The sequence below is a fragment of the Sprattus sprattus genome (assembly GCF_963457725.1).
Source record: "Sprattus sprattus genome assembly, chromosome: 3".
In the NCBI taxonomy this organism is placed as follows: Eukaryota; Metazoa; Chordata; class Actinopteri; order Clupeiformes; family Clupeidae; genus Sprattus; species Sprattus sprattus.
This window is the reverse complement of record NC_137922.1, coordinates 13,483,527-13,503,788: the sequence shown is the minus strand read 5'-3', so window position 1 is coordinate 13,503,788 and position 20,262 is coordinate 13,483,527. Positions and strand designations below refer to the sequence as shown.

Genomic DNA, 20,262 nt, shown 5'->3' with positions numbered 1-20,262 from the left:
ACAGCAGGACACACTCTTTCTGTGTATGTGTGTGAGAGAGAGGAAAAAGGTTGGTCGGGCTAGCTTCATTATTAAACAGACACCTGTCTCTAGACAGGATTGTCAGTGTGAGATCCTTTGAGTGAATAATTAACAGAGGTGTCAAAGCCACTGCCATGCAGGTGTCCGTGCACACAAGCACGCGCACACACAAACACACACATATCTACCCTGACACACACAGAGGCCCCTTCATTTGTAAGTGAGTGAGTCCGAGTGTGTGTGTGTGTGTGTGTGTGTGTGTGTGTGTGTGTGTATATATGTGTGTAATATTCAATGATTCAGTATCCTTCTAAGGAATCAGTAGAGAAGTGTAGAGTTGGAGAATAACTCCTGGAGCTGATAAGGATGTGTGTTATTACTGTGCGTGAAAGGCATGTGTGTGTGTGTGTGTGTGTGTGTGTATGTGTGAGTGCACGTAAGGATATGGTCATCTTGGTGGTGAACATGTCCTGCTCGTCTTGAGGGGAGCTGAAGGTCTGCAGGTCTCTGTCTAGCTGCTGCAGCTGCCGCTCCATCTGACGCAGGCTCTTCTCTAGGTTCTCCGCCGAAACTGCAACACACACACACACACACACACACACACACACACCAAAACAAATGGATGAGAACATGTAAATGTATATGCTGAAGTAGCTTTACATAAAGACGTGCATGCCTACACACACACAGACACACAGAGACACACACACACACAGCATCAGAAATAACCATTGGCAACCAAATAACAAAATGTAAGAAATCAATATAAACGACTGATAAAACACAACTGACACTTAGCGTCCATCCCCCTGCACTCTGATCTCAAGCTGACAGCGTGAGTGTGCTGATCTCTAAATTAAACGAACTGCTCCATTATACTTGAAGCTGCTGCAGCACATGACGTCTCAATCCAAGGACATTGCAACAACACAGAACTGCCTCATTTCCTGTTAAATAAGCTACAAAATCACTATGCGCCCTTGCCTAAACGTAGTCACTGTATCAAACTGGGTACAGCCTAACAATGGCTGCATCAACCAAACTCAGGCCAGTGGGCACTGCTGGACTATAAGGGCAGACGCTGTCAAAAGGAAGACAGACAGCTGTACTGAGATGCGGGGAGAGAACCTCTCAAACAAGCCCAGCTCCAGCTGAGGTACAAACAAGTTAAAGAAAGTCTGGTCTCTCTTCAATCTCGCCCGGTAGTTTGTGAGTTTGTGGCGTGTGGACCGTGTGTGTGTGTGTGTGTGTGTGTGTGTTTGTGTGTGTGTGTGTGTGTGTGAGAGAGATAGAGTTGATTGGTAGTGTCTCAGAGGTTTTAGAGATGCATGGTGCACACATATAGGTGTAGATCTGTGTGTGTACGTGTGTGTGTGTGTGTGTCTGTGTCCAAACTGCACACAAAGAAGCAATTGCAGAGCCTTAGACTGAACACTTCAATCTCCAGCCACCTCACTGACAGCCCCACCACAGAATACTAAAGACACACACACACACACAACAAAGAATACACATACTCACACAAAAAAGTGCATGTGCACACATTAAGGCATGCACTTGTCCATACAGGCACAATCTAACACCGGAGAACCCCTAATATCTTAGCATATCAGGACAGCTGTGAAGAACTAACTAACTAACAACTAAAAACACATGGCAGAAATATGACAGTGTGATGAATAAACATTAGAGGCTCTTCAGAGACTGGCTCAATAAATTGCCACACGCAGCGATGTGGTTAGTTACTTTTCCTAACCATTTCAAATTGACTGTGTGGGTTTTGTGTGTGTATTGTACAGCTGGCAATCCCTTCCTAATCAAAGAAGGCCGACAATTACATCGTAATGTAGAAGACTTGTCAAGTAACAGCTGCATCACTTATTCCAGCTGTGTGACCAAACCAATCAGTGTTACCACATAGTACAAAAAACGTCACTGAGTACGTGAGAGACAGAGAGAGAGAGAGAGAGAGAGAGAGAGAGAGAGAGAGAGAGAGAGAGAGAGAGAGAGAGAGAGAGAGTGTGAGAGACTGACATTAAGTTAACCTAAATGTAAATAATGTTTCATGCTTCTTTACACAATGTACAGTTGAGGGCGAAGTTTACCTACACTATGGCTAAAAACATTCAAACTCAGTCTTTCACAATATATATCCATCCATCCCCATTTCACAATATTTATTTCCTGTTAATTCAGTTTGTCCAACTACTTTATTTTGATGATGTCAAATTCGAGAAAAATAGAGGGGATTTTTACATTAATTATGACATTCTCAGTGGGTCAAAGGTTTTCATCCACTTTGTTAATATTTAGTGGAACCGTGTGGCCTGTGGTGTTTACATTTGTGTTATATGGTTTGTACAGATGAATGTGGTCTTTTCAAATGTTTTGAAATTGCTCCGAAGGAGAAACCATTCTTTATCTAAGGTCTTGGCTGATTTCTTCACATTTGCCCATGATCACAAGCCAAAGGACACTGGGTCTGAAGGAGTGGCCTAAACTACAGCCACTGGCACGCCCCCAATTGACTACCAATAATGACAGCAAGCCAATCTGAAACTTCTAAAGTCATGACAATCGGTTTCCAGAAGCTTCCAGGCTGTTTACAGAGACGGTGAATTTGGTGTATTTAAACTTTTGACCGCCTGGAATTCTGATATTGTGACGTAAAAGCTAAATTCTGTCTCTGAAAATGACTTTTGTTCTGGACAAACTTGCCAAAAGACATTAATGGTAACATTAGGTCTTTGAAGTGGTGATTTTTTTAAAGTTTTAATGTATTAAATATATCTAGTTATTTTTCCTTGCATTCCTTATCCTTTAAATGCCCCATTCGTCATGCCAGTAAAGCTATTTGAATTGGGGGGAAAAAATGAAGAAAACGGGGAAGTGAGAGAAAAGGGAAGGGAGGGAGAAAGAAAGAGGTGATAGAGGGAGAAAGACAGAAAGAGAGAGAGAGAGAGAGAGAGAGAGAGAGAGAGAGAGAGAGAGAGAGAGAGAGAACAAGGGAGAGAGAGAGCGAGGGAAAGCTACTGTGTGACAACAAGTTTGACTAAGTGCTTATCACAACTATAAGCTTCGCACAAACAAACTCATTGCCTCGAGATCATTTAGCCATCTTCCTTGCACATTTATTTCGGTCTACCCTTCATTTTCTCCCCAAACATTACCTGAATAGTCCACTATCTGCCTTTCAGCTGCTCCATCTCTTAGCCTCAAAGTTGGTTCCTTCTCGCTTCTTTTTTCTCTTCCCTTTTCGCTTTCTGGTGGCGACACCCTGCTTCAGATTAACTGGCTGCAGTCAGACCCTGAGCTGGCACATACTCCCAGCACATCAGTGTCTCAATCAGAGCTGCATTTGTGTGTGTGTGTGAGTGTGTGTTAGGGTGTGTGTGTATCCGTGCATGTGTCAGACACCAAGAAGATGAATAGAGGGGGGGACTTTAGGTGACTGTCTTATGCATGCATGAGGACCATGTGGCCAGGAGGAGATTGATACATCAGGTGCTATACACAGGCAACAGCATGTGGGGCAGACACACACACACACACACACACACACACTCACACGCTAGTGCTGTGGATAGGATCACTTGCAGCCTTAGCCTCTTAAGTCCCCAGACACCAGCCTCTAGCACCCTCTCATGGAGGTCAGAGGAAGGTGGACCAGAGCACAGCATGTCAAGACCCAACCAATCCTCCGACCGGCTTACTCTCAGCACACACGCATGTGTGGACCACACACACATACGCACATACACACACATACACACACACACACACACACACACACACACACACACACACACACACACACACACACACACACACACACACACACACACACACACACACACACACACACACACACACGCACATACATGCAAAGGCCTCTGATCACAAATATGAACGGAATTCTCGGAACGTAGACAACTATGTACACACACCAGTCTCTGAACTGACACACACACACACACACACACACACACATTGTGTAACCGACACACACACACACACACACACACACACACACACACACACACACACACACACACACACACACACACACAATGAATGGGGGAAGAAGAGTCTAGCTCAAACAGCAGATGTTCACAGAACAGCACAGTCAGTCACAAGAGGCCAAATTATTATGCATGTCATATTTTCTTCTTCATCTATAGTCATGTACACTTTCTGTGTTTGTGTGTGTGTGTATGTGTGCATGTGTTTGTGTCTGAGAAAGATTTAGCAATGTCTGTAGTGCCTCACAGTGGATAAATATGTAACCATCCCCTAATCTCTGTCAGTATGTATGTGTGTGTCTGTTGAGTGCCTTTGTGTCTGTGTGTGTGTGTGTGTGTGTGCGTGTGCCTAGTGCTTTGCAGTAGATAAATCCAGCACGCTGGCGCAGGCTGGTGTTGGAGTGACTGAATAAATAAACGTGTTGATAAGTGTGATTATGGCTCGTGGCATTGATGGATGTTCTGGGAAGTTCCAGAGTCAAGCAGGCCTCCACATGAGTCTCAGGGAAGAGAGCAAGAAAGGAAGGAGGAGAGAGTGAAGACGAGAGGGGACTGGACTGGGCTAGAATAGAGAGGAGGAACGATGGAGGCGAAGAGGTAACTCTGAAGGAGATTTAGCACATGTTTAGAATGGGAGATGTGCACACCTGTATGGTTCCAAGACATTGTGCTCATGCCAGAAAGTACACACACACAACCGTACTCGCTTTTAACTACATTACTTTCTGGTGGGCATGAAAGCCTGCATTTCAGACCAACAGGAAGCATTGCACCCAAAAAAAAATCTTACTCTACCACACAGTTGAAACATGCTTGAAGTGAGTTGGCCTTGTTGTGGCTGTGTTCCTAGACATGCTTTCTCCCTATCTTCCTCACAGACACACACACACACACACACACACACACATACACACACACAAGTAATCCCAGAGGCCCAGCAAGAGATGTCTCTGTCTGCTGTAGTTGGGTCTTTGTGTGCCAGGTCTCTTAGCTACCCAAAAGACCTCTGGCAAAATAGCGATACATTCTACTCAGAGCAGGCTGCCCACACACACACGTCTTAATCTTGTACTTGTATTAATGATCTCTTAGTCTTAATTATTAGGAGGGAAATTGATGCAGGAAATATTTGTGAACTGTGCCTTCAACTATTCTTTTACTGAAGATGAAAGCCTTAGGATGCAATAACTCCTCACTTATGTGGCTAGAGCAATTCTTTTCAGGGAGAGACCAACAAGTAGACGTAGGCAGTATATTATCTGAGGCCATGCCAAATTCCTGTGGCATCCCACAGGGCCGTATACCTGGACCAATGATCATTTGTCCTTGTTCCCTCTTTTTATGTGCTAATCAGTGCGTGCACATGATGGCAGTACTCCGATCCGATTCTCTCCATGGGGTCTCCATGGGGGGTTAACTGCACTAATCTCAACGCACATGGCAGTGAAAAATCCAGATCTTGGCCGCGTCAGTTCAAATCAAATGCGGAATGTTTACATCTGCTACCGTTGATTATACAGTAAATATGTTGTGAAATGAAACAAAAACACACCACAGTTAAAGTTGTATTAGTATTGATTGATTCACATAGATATGAATGGATTACATGACTAACAACTGCTGGAAAAGTAATATGAAAATATTTGTTCACTGAATTAGAGCGTTCTGTCCAAAACAGTTGCGTTCCAGTTTCAAAGTCTCAGTTTCGGTTTCAGTATTTCAACGTGAATGAGAGGGAGCACAAGAACTGACCGTCTAGAAGCGATTATCATATCATAGACATTCCAATTGGAATCTAGATTCGAGAGACACATGCGCGCCCAGTCCGATTCCCAGCGGAATCGAATCGTGTATCCAGGGGTTTACATCGGAGTCCAGTCGGACTCAAGTCGGACACAAGAAATCTAGATTTGGGGAGACACATGAATCGGATCTCTGATTTAAATCGGACTGAAATCGGAAATTGGACACATGTGTCCACACTGAATGATTCAGCTATTCTTGTATCACGTAGAGATACATCGACATTTAAATTGACAACTGAAATCTGTCTGAGAGAAAAAAGACTGTCACTAGTGTTATTTGGATAAGTTAATAGGCTACAAAAGAAGGCCTAATTGGACATTGCAATAGAAGGAATGTCAGTCGCATCAAAGCCCTCGGTTGCATTGTAGAAACAAGTGGGGGGCACTTTTTGGAACGTCTTGAAACTCATTAGGGGTTAGTGATTGAGGATGGGGCCAGACCACTTCACAACATCTTAAACAGAAGATCTCCAATTTATTTTAATGAATACTTTAAGAAACAATCTCATGGACATAATACAATAATACACATAAAACTGATGGTCCACTTGAGACTTTTCAGTCCCAGCCAGTCTCCCTTAATACAAGAACAGGCCTCTCCACACACACACACACACACATGGGTAAACACACGCAAACAAACACACACACACACACACACACACACACACACACACACACACACACACACACACGTGCACACAAACAAATACAAACACACATGCACTAATCCACAAGCACTTAATGAAAGACCATCCTTTATCGAAGAAGAAACACTCTAAGCACAGCCACTTACTTACTATACGAATTACAACTCTAGGATGACAATGGACATCCAAGATGTATGTGTGTGTGTGTGTGTGTGTGTGTGTGTGTGTGTGTGTGTGTCTGAGTTATTTATTCTGCTGTAAATGTTGTATGCTAATGAACAAAGGTCTTTGAAAGAAGGTAGAGAAGACACCCGCTCTACCAGCAGAGAAGCGGAGAGGGTGGTGGTGTGTAGTAAACAGTGAAGGAACAGTTACAGAACACAAATCAACAAAAAAAAAAAAAACACAAGAAATGATATAACAATTAGCAAGGGTTCAGACAAAGCAACGATGACACTCTGCCATCACACTGTAGTGATTTTGTTTACACAGCATTTTTGTCTCCATGTTGCCCATTTCTTTCTTCCTCTAGTCCATGCCCCCTTTAGTTAACGGTTTCTGAATCCACCCCCCTCTCATCCATGGGGGCTGCCCGAGGCAGTGTGACCACAAAGGACATACCTGTCAATTTCTACCCTTCGATCGATATACGAGGCTCAAACACACACACACACACACACACACACACACAAACTTCTAAATGTCATCGCAAATAAGGAGATAGAAAAAGCATGTACTCATTCTCACTCTCTCTCACGCACACAAACAAACAAACACACACAAAAACACATACACAAACACAAACACACACACACACACACACACACACACACACACAATCGCCTTGTGGGGTTTAGTCCAGCCTGAGTGTGTCAGTCAGATCACATTATGCTGCATGCATTTCAACTGCAAGTAGTCGTACAAATACATGTACAAACTGCCACCATTCTCAAACACTGAATGAAGCCAATACCATAACTAAAAACTAAATAAATATAGTATTAAATATGTACAAATGTACAAATATGGCATGCAGATCAACAGCATGGCGACCAATTCAGTCCCTATACTTCAGCTCCATGCCATATGAATATATTTCCATTGATTTGAATAACACAGAGCCACTTTAACGGGGTCAAATGTACTATTTGATGTGTGTTAGAGCATTTTAGCTTGCATGTAGTCTGCTAGGTAGATCAACCCAATCGTATCATCATTAGCCTGCCAGCATATTAACGCACTGGCTGAGATGGTATATAGTGTGCTGTTCCCATACCTGTGGAAACAAGGCTGTAGCTGGTTGCTCCCAGCGCAGATCACTGACAGGACACCTGCAAGACCAGTATCCAGGCTGTCCAGACACCCAGAGCGGTGTTACAAGCAGCAAGTGGAAATCTACTCTGTACTACTCTCCACACAAAAACCCTTTGGGGCTTGATAGGCTATGAGGAGACCTGCACCTGGATGGTGTGCCAACTGGCACGGCTGTGTTTCAGACACTGAGCTTTGGCTTGAGGTTACTTACTGGACTGTGCGGCGGACAGCTTGCCCAGTGACTCTCAACAAAGGCCACTGAGAGAGCTAGAAACTCTGGAAGCCATTTACTTTTTGCTCATGTGGAGAGAGGGAAAAATCTGTGTCTGTTCCGCAGTCTGACAAATGCACACCAACTTACAGCATGAGGGAGGCAGACGAGAACATATGTAGGATTAACGCTCATCATATACTATATATATATATATATATATATATATATATATATATATATCAAGACCTTGATTTTGGGGACTTAAAGGAAGTGCAAGTTACAGGTGTGTTTGATTATGTGTCTGTGTCTGTGTTGGTGTGTGTGTGTGTGTGTGTGTTTGTGTGTGTGTGTGGAGTATGTGTGTGTATGACGTGTTATGAGACTGCAGTTAAAAGCTGCAAGGAGGATCCTACTGGTTGCTATAGATACAATGCACTCTTTCAAAGCATTTTTCTCTCTCTCTCACTGTCATCACCTACGGATCCCAAATTCACTGTGCCTTTAATATAGACCACAAAAGGCACTAAGAGGGTTCTTTCAGTTCAACATCAATAAGAGCCTACTCATCATTTGGGACGTCATCAGAGATCAGCGTATGTGTGTTGCCTCTGCATGTTTAATGAATGTGCCATGTGTATATAAAAGTGTGTTTAGAAGGGTTGTTCATAGCGAACCACATAAAAACTAAAAATATTAACCTACTATTACAAAAACATACTTTTTCCTCTAGTTTATGTGGAGTTTAAGTGGGGTTTAAAGAGAAAAAAAATCTCGCAAGTTTTCACAATTACAAATCTCCAGCAAAAACTCCATCATTTTGATTGCAAAATTGAAAATGGTATGTCTAAGTTGTTTTTTTCAAAGCAAGTTAGAAGAGAAGTTATTTACCCACAAAAGTGTGATAAAAAAAAAATGGTGGCTGATAAAAAATATGATAATTTAAAATCCACCAGCTACTTTGTGTGTGCGCATGTACAGTGTAAAAACGCTTGTATGATGTGTATATGTAAGGTGTGTACACGTGAACAGTGTTCAGAGCGCAGGGTGAGTGAGTAATAATTCATGATGACCCAAAATGAGAAGCCCCTGGTGGGTTGGAGAACTCAGGCTGACACCAGCAAGGGGAAAAAATAGCTGCCATAATCAGATGGTGCCATGCAACACACCCGAGAGCTGATGACAACACACACGTCTATAAAAAAGACTTGTTAGCACGTTTGCGCTTAATTACGCATGATTTAAGAAAGGAGAAGAGAGTTACAGAATATATGATAGATGAATATGATAATATATGAGAAGATATGTGTGAGAGAGCGAGAGAAAGAGAAAGAGAGAGAGAGAGAGAGAAAGATACAGACCAGTATTTGGTGAGAAGCTTTCAACATCAAGCAATCTGGCAGTCATATAGAACTGAGCCTAAAGTCACACACAGAGGACTTTAAACTGAGTATATCACACTGTGGTTTTGTGAGGATCATTGGAAATCAGTTTATGTGTGTGTGTGTGTGTGTGTGTGTGTGTGTGTGTGTGTGTGTGTGTGGGTGTGTGGGTGTGTGGGTGTGTGTTGGGGGAGGGTAGGTAGGTGTAAGAGAGATCTGTATCACCGCAGAATAGGCACTATGCTATGCTAGGGTTCGGATACTCAAAGGAGTGTCCAATTCATGCAGGGCTCACGATTAACTTTAAAAAGCGGTTGCAAGCTTGGCAACCAGGCATGAGCCAACTATATGATTGCCATAATTATCAACCTTTATTTTGAGTTGTGAGTGTATGGTTGTTTGTACGTGTTATACAATAGTTATTTACTACGTAAACAACCAATTAGAACAGAAAAAAACATCAATATTCGGTTCCAACACTTGGTTAACTGGCGTGAGACCTTACTATGACTGTGCAATGAATTTCTGCTGTATTTGAATCATCATAATAGTAAGCTTTGCTGGCAGTGCTGACTGTATCTCTTACTATTCCATAACATGCTGTTTCATGTGAGAATGAAGACACTTCTATTTAGCTGTGATTGATGGCTAAGTGAGAATGGCAATTCGTTATCGATTGCGGATTGTTTTTAATCTGACATTATTGACACACAAGTTGACTTATCAACACACTTCTGAATACCAAGTTGAACATGGCCTGGGCTTTTCCAACCAAGTCACCTTATCAGAAACTGCCCATGACCAATTGGTCATTTGGACCGTTTCCACTACAAAAGTACACTCTCTAGCACGTCTGTCTGTCATCTGAAATCCACCCAGAGCACGAGACCTCTAGGTAAGATGAGAGGCTACTTTCTCGGCTCAGAGTCACCTCATGTCTTTGAGCTGTGTGAGAGATAGACTGTCCTAACACGGCCCGGCACGTCAAGTGCAGTTCAGCCAGTGAAGAGGCCTCCCCGACGTGGGGAGTAATTAGACACTGGGGACTCTTGAGTGCTTACTCAAGTTTGAGGGTCGGTGATCAGACAAAGTAAGACCTCAGAACAGATAGAATGATGGGTGTATGCAAAGTTTGGTGTTTGTGTGTGTGTGTGTGTAGCCAAATTTGGATTTTGCCATGATATGTACTTATTTATCAAATCCAAATAAAGAAGTAAAAATGTGTGTGTGTGTGTGTGTGTGTGTGTGTGTGTGTGTGTGTGTGTGTGTGTGCTCACCTCTGCTTGCTCTGTCCACGTGCTGTAGGTCATCCAGAAAGCGCAGCACCTCGGGATACCTCTCCTCACAAACTTCAGCTAGGAAGTGGAGAAGAGTAGACTTTTGATCGGCAGATTTGGTGTCCTTCAGCTGAGTCAGAAAAACACACAGAGGGTAAATACAACTTGAGTCGAAATAATATCACCTCATGTCCATAGGCAAATGGAAATAAAAGATACAAATCATTCAGAAAGTCAGCAAATTGGACACAGAAGAAATACACACACACAAACAGACAGAGGAAGAGAGGCATGGAAGGGAGACACAACTCATTGCGCAAATGATTAAATAAAGTGACAATAAAGAATACATATAAATATATAGAGATCACAGATATAAAAAAAAATAATGAGATTGCAAAGACATCACTCACTCTACTCTATACCTATGTTTGATGACAACTTTGATAGCTGCTACTGAAAAGGCAGGAGAATGGAAATGTTCATTGTAGATTATGATTAGCATCCCACTGCTCAGATATCACGCCTTTGTGCGGCTAAAAAAGTAGGGAGCGATGGTAGGAGGGAATCAAAAAGAGGAGTGTGTGATTAGCAGAGATAAGGCTACATATTATGCCGCACAGCAGGGAGAGAGGGGTAGAGAGAGGCGGTTGAGCCGTCACCTAGTGAGAAAATGGAAAATGTCCTGATTTCAAGAAGAAAGCACGGAAAGAAAGGGGGGGATTAAATGAGATATACAGACAAACAACAACAACGACAACAAAACAGAGATTCAATGTGTAGAGAGAGCGAGAGGTAAACAGAAAGACAGTACAGGCGAAGGAAAATAAGATAATCCACGGGAATAAATGGATCCACCGAAAGAATAGAGAATCATCTCCTGTTGTTACCCTATTGATACAACAACAAATGACAATTACAAAATGGAGTTTGAACACAAACAGAAATAAACACACATACACGCAGACAGACAGACATACAGACAGACAGACAGAATCGGAGACAGACACACACACACACACACACACACAGACAGCCAGACACAGGGGGGACATTTTGCGCTGTGAGGTGGGGGCCTGAGGGCAAGAGGTGATAACGTGTGCTAAAGACCAGTGAAACACTCCTAGGGGCCAGGCTGCCACACGGCTAGTCTAGGCTATGCTAAGCTAAGCGCTCAGCTACACAAATGCACACATACTTTTCAGAAGAGAATGGCATGGGGTGTGCATGTGTCTCAAAGCATGGCAGGATGTACACCTGGCAGTGTTTTTGAGGGTGTGATAACGAACGACGCAGTAACGAGTATGCATGCATGGTTAATAATCATTTCTCTTCATGAATCTGCTGAGGTTTTAGCAAGTAGGAGTGTTTGTGTTTGTGTGTGTGTGTGTGTGTGGGGGGGGGGGGGGGGGGGGGGGTGAAAGCATGTATGTCAGGTGTGTCTATATGTGTGGATCTGGGAGAGTCACTTCAGGGTGCTGAGGTTCTGTTCTGTGGAGAGAGGTGTCCATGGTGGGCAAGGTGTGTGTTTGTGGAGGCTATTTTTAGTTGAATAGCCATAAGATGTGATGCTGGCCTGCTGAGCTAGATCTTAAACCCCTACTCAAACTTGCATGCATGCACTCCATCTCTTGCACGCATAGACACACTCACACACACACACACACGTAGGCACGCCCACAGAAACGCCCACAGACACACACACACGCACGCACGCCCACAGTCACGCACACAGACACACAAAAACAAGCATGTCCATAGAAACACCAAAACACAAACATTTTCCTGTTGTGAAACTTGTGCTGGTGAAAGAAAGTAAATACAATGTATAAGGAACAGAATAAACTGTAGGCCACGATATAGTCTCACACACACACACACACACACACACACACACACATTGGCATTGCAGCATTAGTGGGGCCTTATCTGGTGTACCCACATGAAGGAGAACTAAAGTGTGTTTTGGTCTCGGCAGCTTTGATAGATGCCAGCAGATAGGCACGGCACTGGTGCCTGATAGTGTTAAATCAAATGAAGGCCTTTCAAACATCCGGTGAAAAAAGAGAGGAAGATGAAGAGGATGAGGAAGGGCAGGAACAGAGAGACATCGCACGGGGAGAGGCACTTTAGATGGGTCCGGCCGATAAGCTCAAGGTGACATAAAAGCAAAGCAACATCTGAGGTGCGTGTGTGTGTGTGTGTGTGTATATGTAAGTTTATGAGTGTGTATGTGTGTGTGTGTGTGTGACTATGACTGTGCACTTGTGTGTGTGTGTGTGTGTGTGTGTGTGTGTGTCTGTGTGTGTGTGTGTGTGTCTGTGTGTGTGTGTGTATATGTGTGAGTGCGTGTGCGTGTGTGTGTGCGCGCATGTGTGTTTGTGTGTATATCTATCTGTGATCCCAATGTGTGATCTATGATCTGACATCCCAATCCCTCTATCCCCCACCAACTACACATCTAAGCCCACCAACATAGCCCCCCCCCCCCCCCCTCCCCTACACACACACACACATACGAGCAGTACCCACAGATTCAGAAACATAAATGATCATCTTATCTGTTTGCCATGTAAGAAAAGATGACAGTTTATGAAATAAAATGTGCTGCAGCGGGATATGGTGACCCTGAGAGAGGCGGAGAAAAGATCCATTGGCACTGAGCTGAATATGACCGCTGAGAGGTCACACACACACACACACACACACACACACACACACACACACACACACACACACACACACACACACACACACACACTCACACTCACACTCACACTCACACTCACACACTCAGAGGGTGCGTCACATGATGACTTGGAGATCTACAGCTTTCTGCCATAGTGTCAGCTGGATGAAGCTGTTGCTCTGTCTTCTGTAATGATGGTCATTCAGTGTGGGCAAAACTCCCACTGAACTCAACTCAACTGAAATGAAATGAATGAATGAATGATGATGATGATGATGATGATGATGGACCAGGCAAACAGGGAACAAGAAAGTTATGTGTCTGAAAACAGAGAACTCTAGAAGGCTGATACTGATGCTTCTTCTGATCAGGAAAAAAAACACAATAGAAAAATAAGGTCCCATGTGCTGCACCCACTTCACACACAAGGCTTGGCAATCCATACAGATAGACACCACCCCACTAGTACACACACCCACACACACCTTGCAGAGGGAGCTGAGGTCGAAGCCAAAGGACTGGGCGTTGCGGGAGCCTGCGTTCATGTAGTTGCCCAGCAGCAACACCAGCTCCAGCAGGCGGCTGAAGCTCTTGCTCTTGCGCACCTCGTCGCACGCCGCGTTCACGGCTAGGATGTCCGGCCGCAGGTTGCACACCTGCTCCTCAAACTGAAGCTTGAACAGCATGGAGTTCAGCCGGGGCTTCAGCCGCTTCACACTGCTCATCTGAGGGAGAGAGAGAGAGAGAGAGAGAGAGAGAGAGAGAGAGAGAGAGAGGAGGGGAAATAGAGAGAGAGGGGGTGAGGGGAAGAGACAGAGAGGGGGGAAACATGTCAGCACAGCACGACAAACTGACCCTCAGTCACAATGCACATTAATTAGTCTTACATTATCTCTGTGTGTCTTTCTATTTCACGCGCGCGCACACACACACGCACGCACGCACGCACGCGCGCGCACGCACGTGCAAACACACACACACACACACACGCCCGCACACACATACAACCTCACTGAAATGAGGAATTAGACGAGAGATGGATCACATGTACTCTTAAGGGGATTGAAGGAGAAGAAAGCCTGAGCAAAGATGTACAGAGAGAACGAGAGAACACAACAGAACCGCCAACAAAAGGACGAATCATAGGAAAGTGGCTAGACAGGAGCGGAGACCTATGTTGAAGGGGGTCAAGGCGAGCACGGATAACGTCACCAGAGTAAGGGTCCGTTAAGCCATTATGTTAATTTTGTGACGAGCAATTTAGATGCTATTTTTTCCCAGGCCTACGTCCCCCAACTCTCGCTGTGTGTTGCTAGGCAGTGGTAATGGATGGTGGAGATGATCAGATTTGGGCACAGCCCCAGCGTGCTAATTGGCAAGCGTGTGTCCGTAGGGAGGGCAGAGGAAAAGAGGAGGGGTGGGGTGGGGGGCGATGGATGGCGTTGAGTTACTGGCCTGACATGATTTACGCTAAATTGGGGAATATTGCATTGGGCTGCCTCTGACTGAACATGGCGCGTAACGGCAGAATAAAGTGTGCTGCTTTCACAGTGAGCATCATGTGGATTGTTTGGATGTGTGTGTGTGTGTGTGTGTGTGTGTGTGTGTGTGTGTGTGTGTGTGTGTGTGTGTGTGTGTGTGTGAGTGAGTTTGTGTGTGAGAGTGTGTGGATGTTTGTGTGTGTGTGTGTGTGAGAGAGAGTGTGTGGATGTGTGTGTGTGTGTGTGTGTGTGTGTGTGTGTGTGTGTGTGTGTGTGTGTGTGTGTGTGTGAGTGTGAGTGTGAGTGTGAGTGTGAGAGTGTGTGTCACCTGAGCAGCCTGTGATATAACCCTTTACACAGACTGGAGACGTTGGGTATGCGGCGTTATCATTTTTTTAATGTAATGTGTGTGCGAGAGCTTGGCGTAGCCTCCGGGGCTCCACGGCGGACCGGGGCCCAATTTGTCCGAATGAGAGCAGATTGGCAGCCCACGGTCTCAGTCTCGGGCGTCACTAAATCAATCAGGTAGAACTCATATGGAAGCAGATCATCTCCATAATTCTGCTATTATCTCACACCGGCTTGGCTTAATGAAAGGAGGCACTGCAGAGCGCGGGAAGCAACATACACACGTATCAACTCTTCCTTACAGACATGCTTATCACTCAGTTAAGTCCTCTACACATACACACACACGCGAGAACACAAAACGGTACACTTTTGCAACTGTACAGAAATGTACACACCCTTGTGAAAAAGTAATCAATCCACAAATGCATTCTGGTTCTAGCCCTAACCATCAGCTGTCTTCTGTTAACACAGGAAATAAAATAAATCTGCATCTATTCACTACTCTGGAACATCTGCTGGTTTCAGTCTCGTCCACATGTCTTATCCAATCACAGCAGGCCTTAGATGAGGCACAGTTAGACTAATCTATATGGAGCCAAATGGCCAATTAAGCAAAAAGTCATTATCAGCATCCAAACCAGGCTCCTTCACAATCATGAACAAATAACATTTCTGTGTTGGGAAAGAGATATGCAAGATATACATTATATCTCTGAGTATATGAAACCTGATCTAGAGGGACCACAGGGATAAAAGAGGGTATCATTAAATGGCTAATGTATATGTGTAAACCTTCAGCCAGCTCATGTCGGCAGACTTCTTATCCACCATGAAACAGACTTCAATTCAAAGAACTTGCAGTCGTAAATGATTGAACAGCATCACCATACATCAAAAAAATTAAAAATACATATGTGTCTATAAACCTTCAAAACGACAGAGCATACACATGACATTATTAAGTTTCTTTCCCCTTTGGACTCAAAAAGTTTCTTGAGCAAACTCATGAAAAAGGTTTCCAACAGTGACATGAGAGGATGAGAGGCACCAACTCCTTTGCCAACTCCTTGCCTTCCCTAGCGTGGCCTACTGAGCATTTCACTGAGTTGTTTGACTGTCCTCTGGATTAAAAAGCAATGTAGCTGATTGCTTGACTAAGACTTGAAATCGATACAACTTCTCAACTCAAGATTGGAGAGGCAAAGTTGCAGTATTTTCAACTTATCAAGAGCTATGACACACACACACACCCCTACTCTGCTGTTTTGTTTCAGTCGTACTCTCGTTCTTCCGTCACTGTGACTCAACCTTTCTTTCTGCACCTGAAAAAGGCACTCGGGTTGTCATGGCAACGAGAGCATTTCTCCCTCCTGCTACTTGCTGTGTTAATTTACCTGCTTCATTACACTCCCATTCATCTGCTCAGCCACAGTGACAAAGTGAGAGAGAGAGAGAGAGAGAGAGAGAGAGAGAGAGAGAGAGAGAGAGAGAGAGAGAGAGAGAGAGAGAGAGAGAGAGGGACAGAGAGAGCAAGAGAGAAGCAGGCAAAAAAAATGGAACTCAGCAAGTAGGAAGAAGAACATAAAAGTGAGGATTTGGTGACAATGTTCTGCATAATCAAAGTGCATGATCTATATCTCTACCTTTTACACACACAGATGCTCCCCTGTATGACTTTGAAAACAGCAAGCAAAGGAGGGGAAAGTAAGAAGGAATGAGAGTTAAAAAGAGAGTAAGAGAGAGTGAGCGAGAGGGGATACTCGGGGAGTGAGGGAGAGAGAGAGAGGAAAGAGAAAGAGAGAGAGGGAAGAGAGAGAGAGAGAGAGAGAGAGAGAGAGAGAGAGGGAAGAGAGAGAGAGAACAAGGGGGGAAACTGCATGGGCTTGCACATTGGGAATATTAGACATTCCCTTTGATGGTAGATTTAAAGCAAACCTTCTTCCCTGCCCACGCAGCGTACATAACGACCCCCTTTGCACCACGAGGGATTATATAAGCTCCTACTATCGAATCAGGGACACCGAGGCTTTCTGTCTCTCATTCCACCTCAACCTTATCACTCAATCCATCCGCTATCTTATCTTCATCTCTATCCAAAGTGTCTCCGTCTCAGTCTCTCTTTCATACTAAACTATCTTCTCTGCCTTTCAGACACCAGACACGGCCTTCTTCTTCAGTTCAACAGGCTTTTCTGGCATGCCTATAGGCCAGTCAGTGTTGTCAAAGCTGATCAGGGCAAACCTGTTGATGAAACGCCAACAGCCAATGACAAGAAGGGGTGATCAGTTTTGCCCAATAGGAAGTGGGACAAAAAAAAATCTAAAAAATCTGGGAAGCTATTTTGGGAAATTTATGCAGAGGAAATGCTCATGTTTTACTTATCCTGTCAGGGAGCTCTGTCACCAGTTTTCCTTGATCTCTCTGTATCATTTTGCTTCAAGCCTGCTTTTAGGCATGTCTGCAAATAGCTTAATTTGTTATTTAGTGATGGTAATTGACTTGTCATATTCTGCATGATATCAGTCTACTATTAAACAAATAAATAAATTGGACAGGGACAAAGCCCTAACTTTAAAGCACAGTAACGCAAAACAAACATAAGCATGCGTCTGCCATTAAGTAGCACCAATGTGTGTGTGTGTGTGTGTGTGTGTGTACACACAACTGCACACAATTGTTACAACGTTCTTCCTCCATGTCCTTTTAAAGCATTTGAGTGGACCAATGCCAAGTCTTCAGATCAGGTGTGTTGGTAGTGTGGTGTAAACCTTCTCTTGCACTGTACGCTGTACACTTCTTGCATACCAACAGTGCACTTCACTTTAGGAAAAAAAATACTTTGCGACAGCAATGCAGTTTCCTTTTCTTACTTGCATTTGAGGTTATATAACAGGTCCCAGATCAGAGATGGTGTCCTCGCATCCCTCTGAGTTACAGCCTCAGCCCATTTCATTAAACTAAAAGGGTGTCAACACCACAGACCCCACTCTAGTGAGTACTCATCTGCGCGCACACACACACACACACACACACACACACACACACACACACAGCATAAGCCATGTTCACACTTACACCTGCACTTCACACAATCTAGAAGACTTACTGGTGCGTGCGTGCATGCGTGCGCGCACACACACATACACACACACACACACACACACACACACACACACACACACACACACACACACACACACACACACACACACACACACACACACACACACACACACACACAGAGACACACCCACACGGGTGCTATGAATCTTGGGCAAGGTCAGACATCGTGAGCGGTGAGTTTGTCTGATGCTCTCCCACTCTACTGGCTTATTTATGGGTCGCTGTTGTGACACCCTAGCGGAGCTGAGCGAGGCTGGGCCAGCCACAAATCATAGCATCCGGTACTGGGGAAACGACAGCTAATCTTTACAGGGCCTGTAAACACATGGCACTATTCCCACCACACGCACGCACACGCACACACACACACACACACTCACAAACACAACATTTCACACAGCATACTTTATTCCTCATTTGCGTCACAGGCACACGCTTTCACAAACATGCACCATTTCAATGACGTTCACTTTCACCACATTCACTCACACACAACAAACCACTACCAACTTACTAACCACACACCTTAAGAACAGCATATATCAGTGGAAAGGTATGTGTGGGATATAGGAAGGGCTGTGCTTGAGTGTGTGTCTGTTTGTGTTTGAGAGTTTGTCTGTGTGTGTGTTTGACTGTGTGTGTGTGAGAGAGAGAGAGAGAGACGGAGAGAAAGAGGAGCTCTTTTTGTGAGCACTCACCACCACTCCAAACTGCTCTGGTTCAGACAGGCTGGTGTACTCGCTCTTGTACTGGGCCAGGGAGTTCAGCTGCTCTTGCTCTGGGAGGTGCTTCACCAGGTTCTGACAGATACACAGACAGACAAAGACAAACAAACAAATAAATAAATAAATATACATGGAGAGAGATTGAGTGAAAAACACTTGGAGAGTCCTGACCAAATCAGGTGAAGTACAGAGAGCCTTGCTGTCAGGTGAGACCCAGTCCTATGGCAGCCATATAAAGCCACTGCTAAGCCATCGTCTATGGAGGCTGCCGGGTTCCAACACTCTTATTCAAGTCAGCCTTACTGGCAAGACTGCGTTACCACCAAAAAGCACTGAAAATATGCACAATAACAGTCACAGCTAAACTAATATTTCACTATCTCAACAGCACACATCCTCTTATCATCTCCCTCTTTCTTTCTCTCTTCCCATCTGTTCTGTAGTCCTCCTCTTCCATCTGCTTCCCATTTAGACAGCCGTTAATACCTTTTCATGCTTTTATAGTTCACAGGGGTGTTCCATTTTATCTCCGTTGCAATGCACACAGAAATGCTTGAAGGTGCACACGTACCTAAATGCTACACATCTATAAGCGATATCTGCCATCATCCATTTCCAAGTTGGTTTGCTTAGATGAAATATACTCAGTTTTTTGGTGTGTGTGTGTGTGTGTGTGTGTGTGTGTGAGAGAGAAAGAGGAGTTTTAGATTTTCATCTAAAGCTTAAGTTAGACTCAGTTGAGTATTCACAAATGGACAGCTGCAGCCTCACTGGATGTTGTTCTTATTATGTTTGCCCAGGGTATGCTTTCTAGGCAGACATTCTGAAACTCTTAGCCTGAAAAAGCTTAATGTCACTTTATGTTCCAAAACAGCGATCGATGATCATCAAATTTCTCTTGGGCATGTCAGGTCATACACACTCACACCTGTTAAAAATCGAGAGTATGGACATTATCTCCCATTAGGCGTTTTCCTCTCCATTGATGCCCGTTACAAGTAAAAGGCTTAATGTGGCTTAGGCTTAACAGCGATCAATGTTTTGTCCCTTTTCTGAACCAAGACGGTGCTTAAGACATGTGACATATCAGACATATTTCATCATCTTTGGACGCTATTTCACGTTTAGAATGTCCCCTTTCTAGGGGCCCTTGTAGTGTAGCGGCTGCGCTAACACAAAGACATTGGAGGGGACATGGAGAACACCCTCTG

At 44.2% G+C, this 20,262-nt stretch overlaps 1 protein-coding gene across 1 annotated transcript in view; it reads right to left on the bottom strand.

Annotated features, from left to right (window-relative positions):
• Positions 1-20,262, bottom strand: part of LOC308362525 (protein diaphanous homolog 3-like) — a gene marked incomplete at both ends in the record, with an annotated part of 269,083 nt that overhangs the window by 80,348 nt on the left and 168,473 nt on the right. Inside the window, 4 exons of the mRNA XM_080835226.1 lie at positions 466-592; positions 10,683-10,812; positions 13,857-14,096; positions 19,025-19,126. Coding sequence (XP_080691352.1) covers positions 466-592; positions 10,683-10,812; positions 13,857-14,096; positions 19,025-19,126 — 599 coding nt within the window. The remainder of the gene's footprint in view (positions 1-465; positions 593-10,682; positions 10,813-13,856; positions 14,097-19,024; positions 19,127-20,262) is intronic.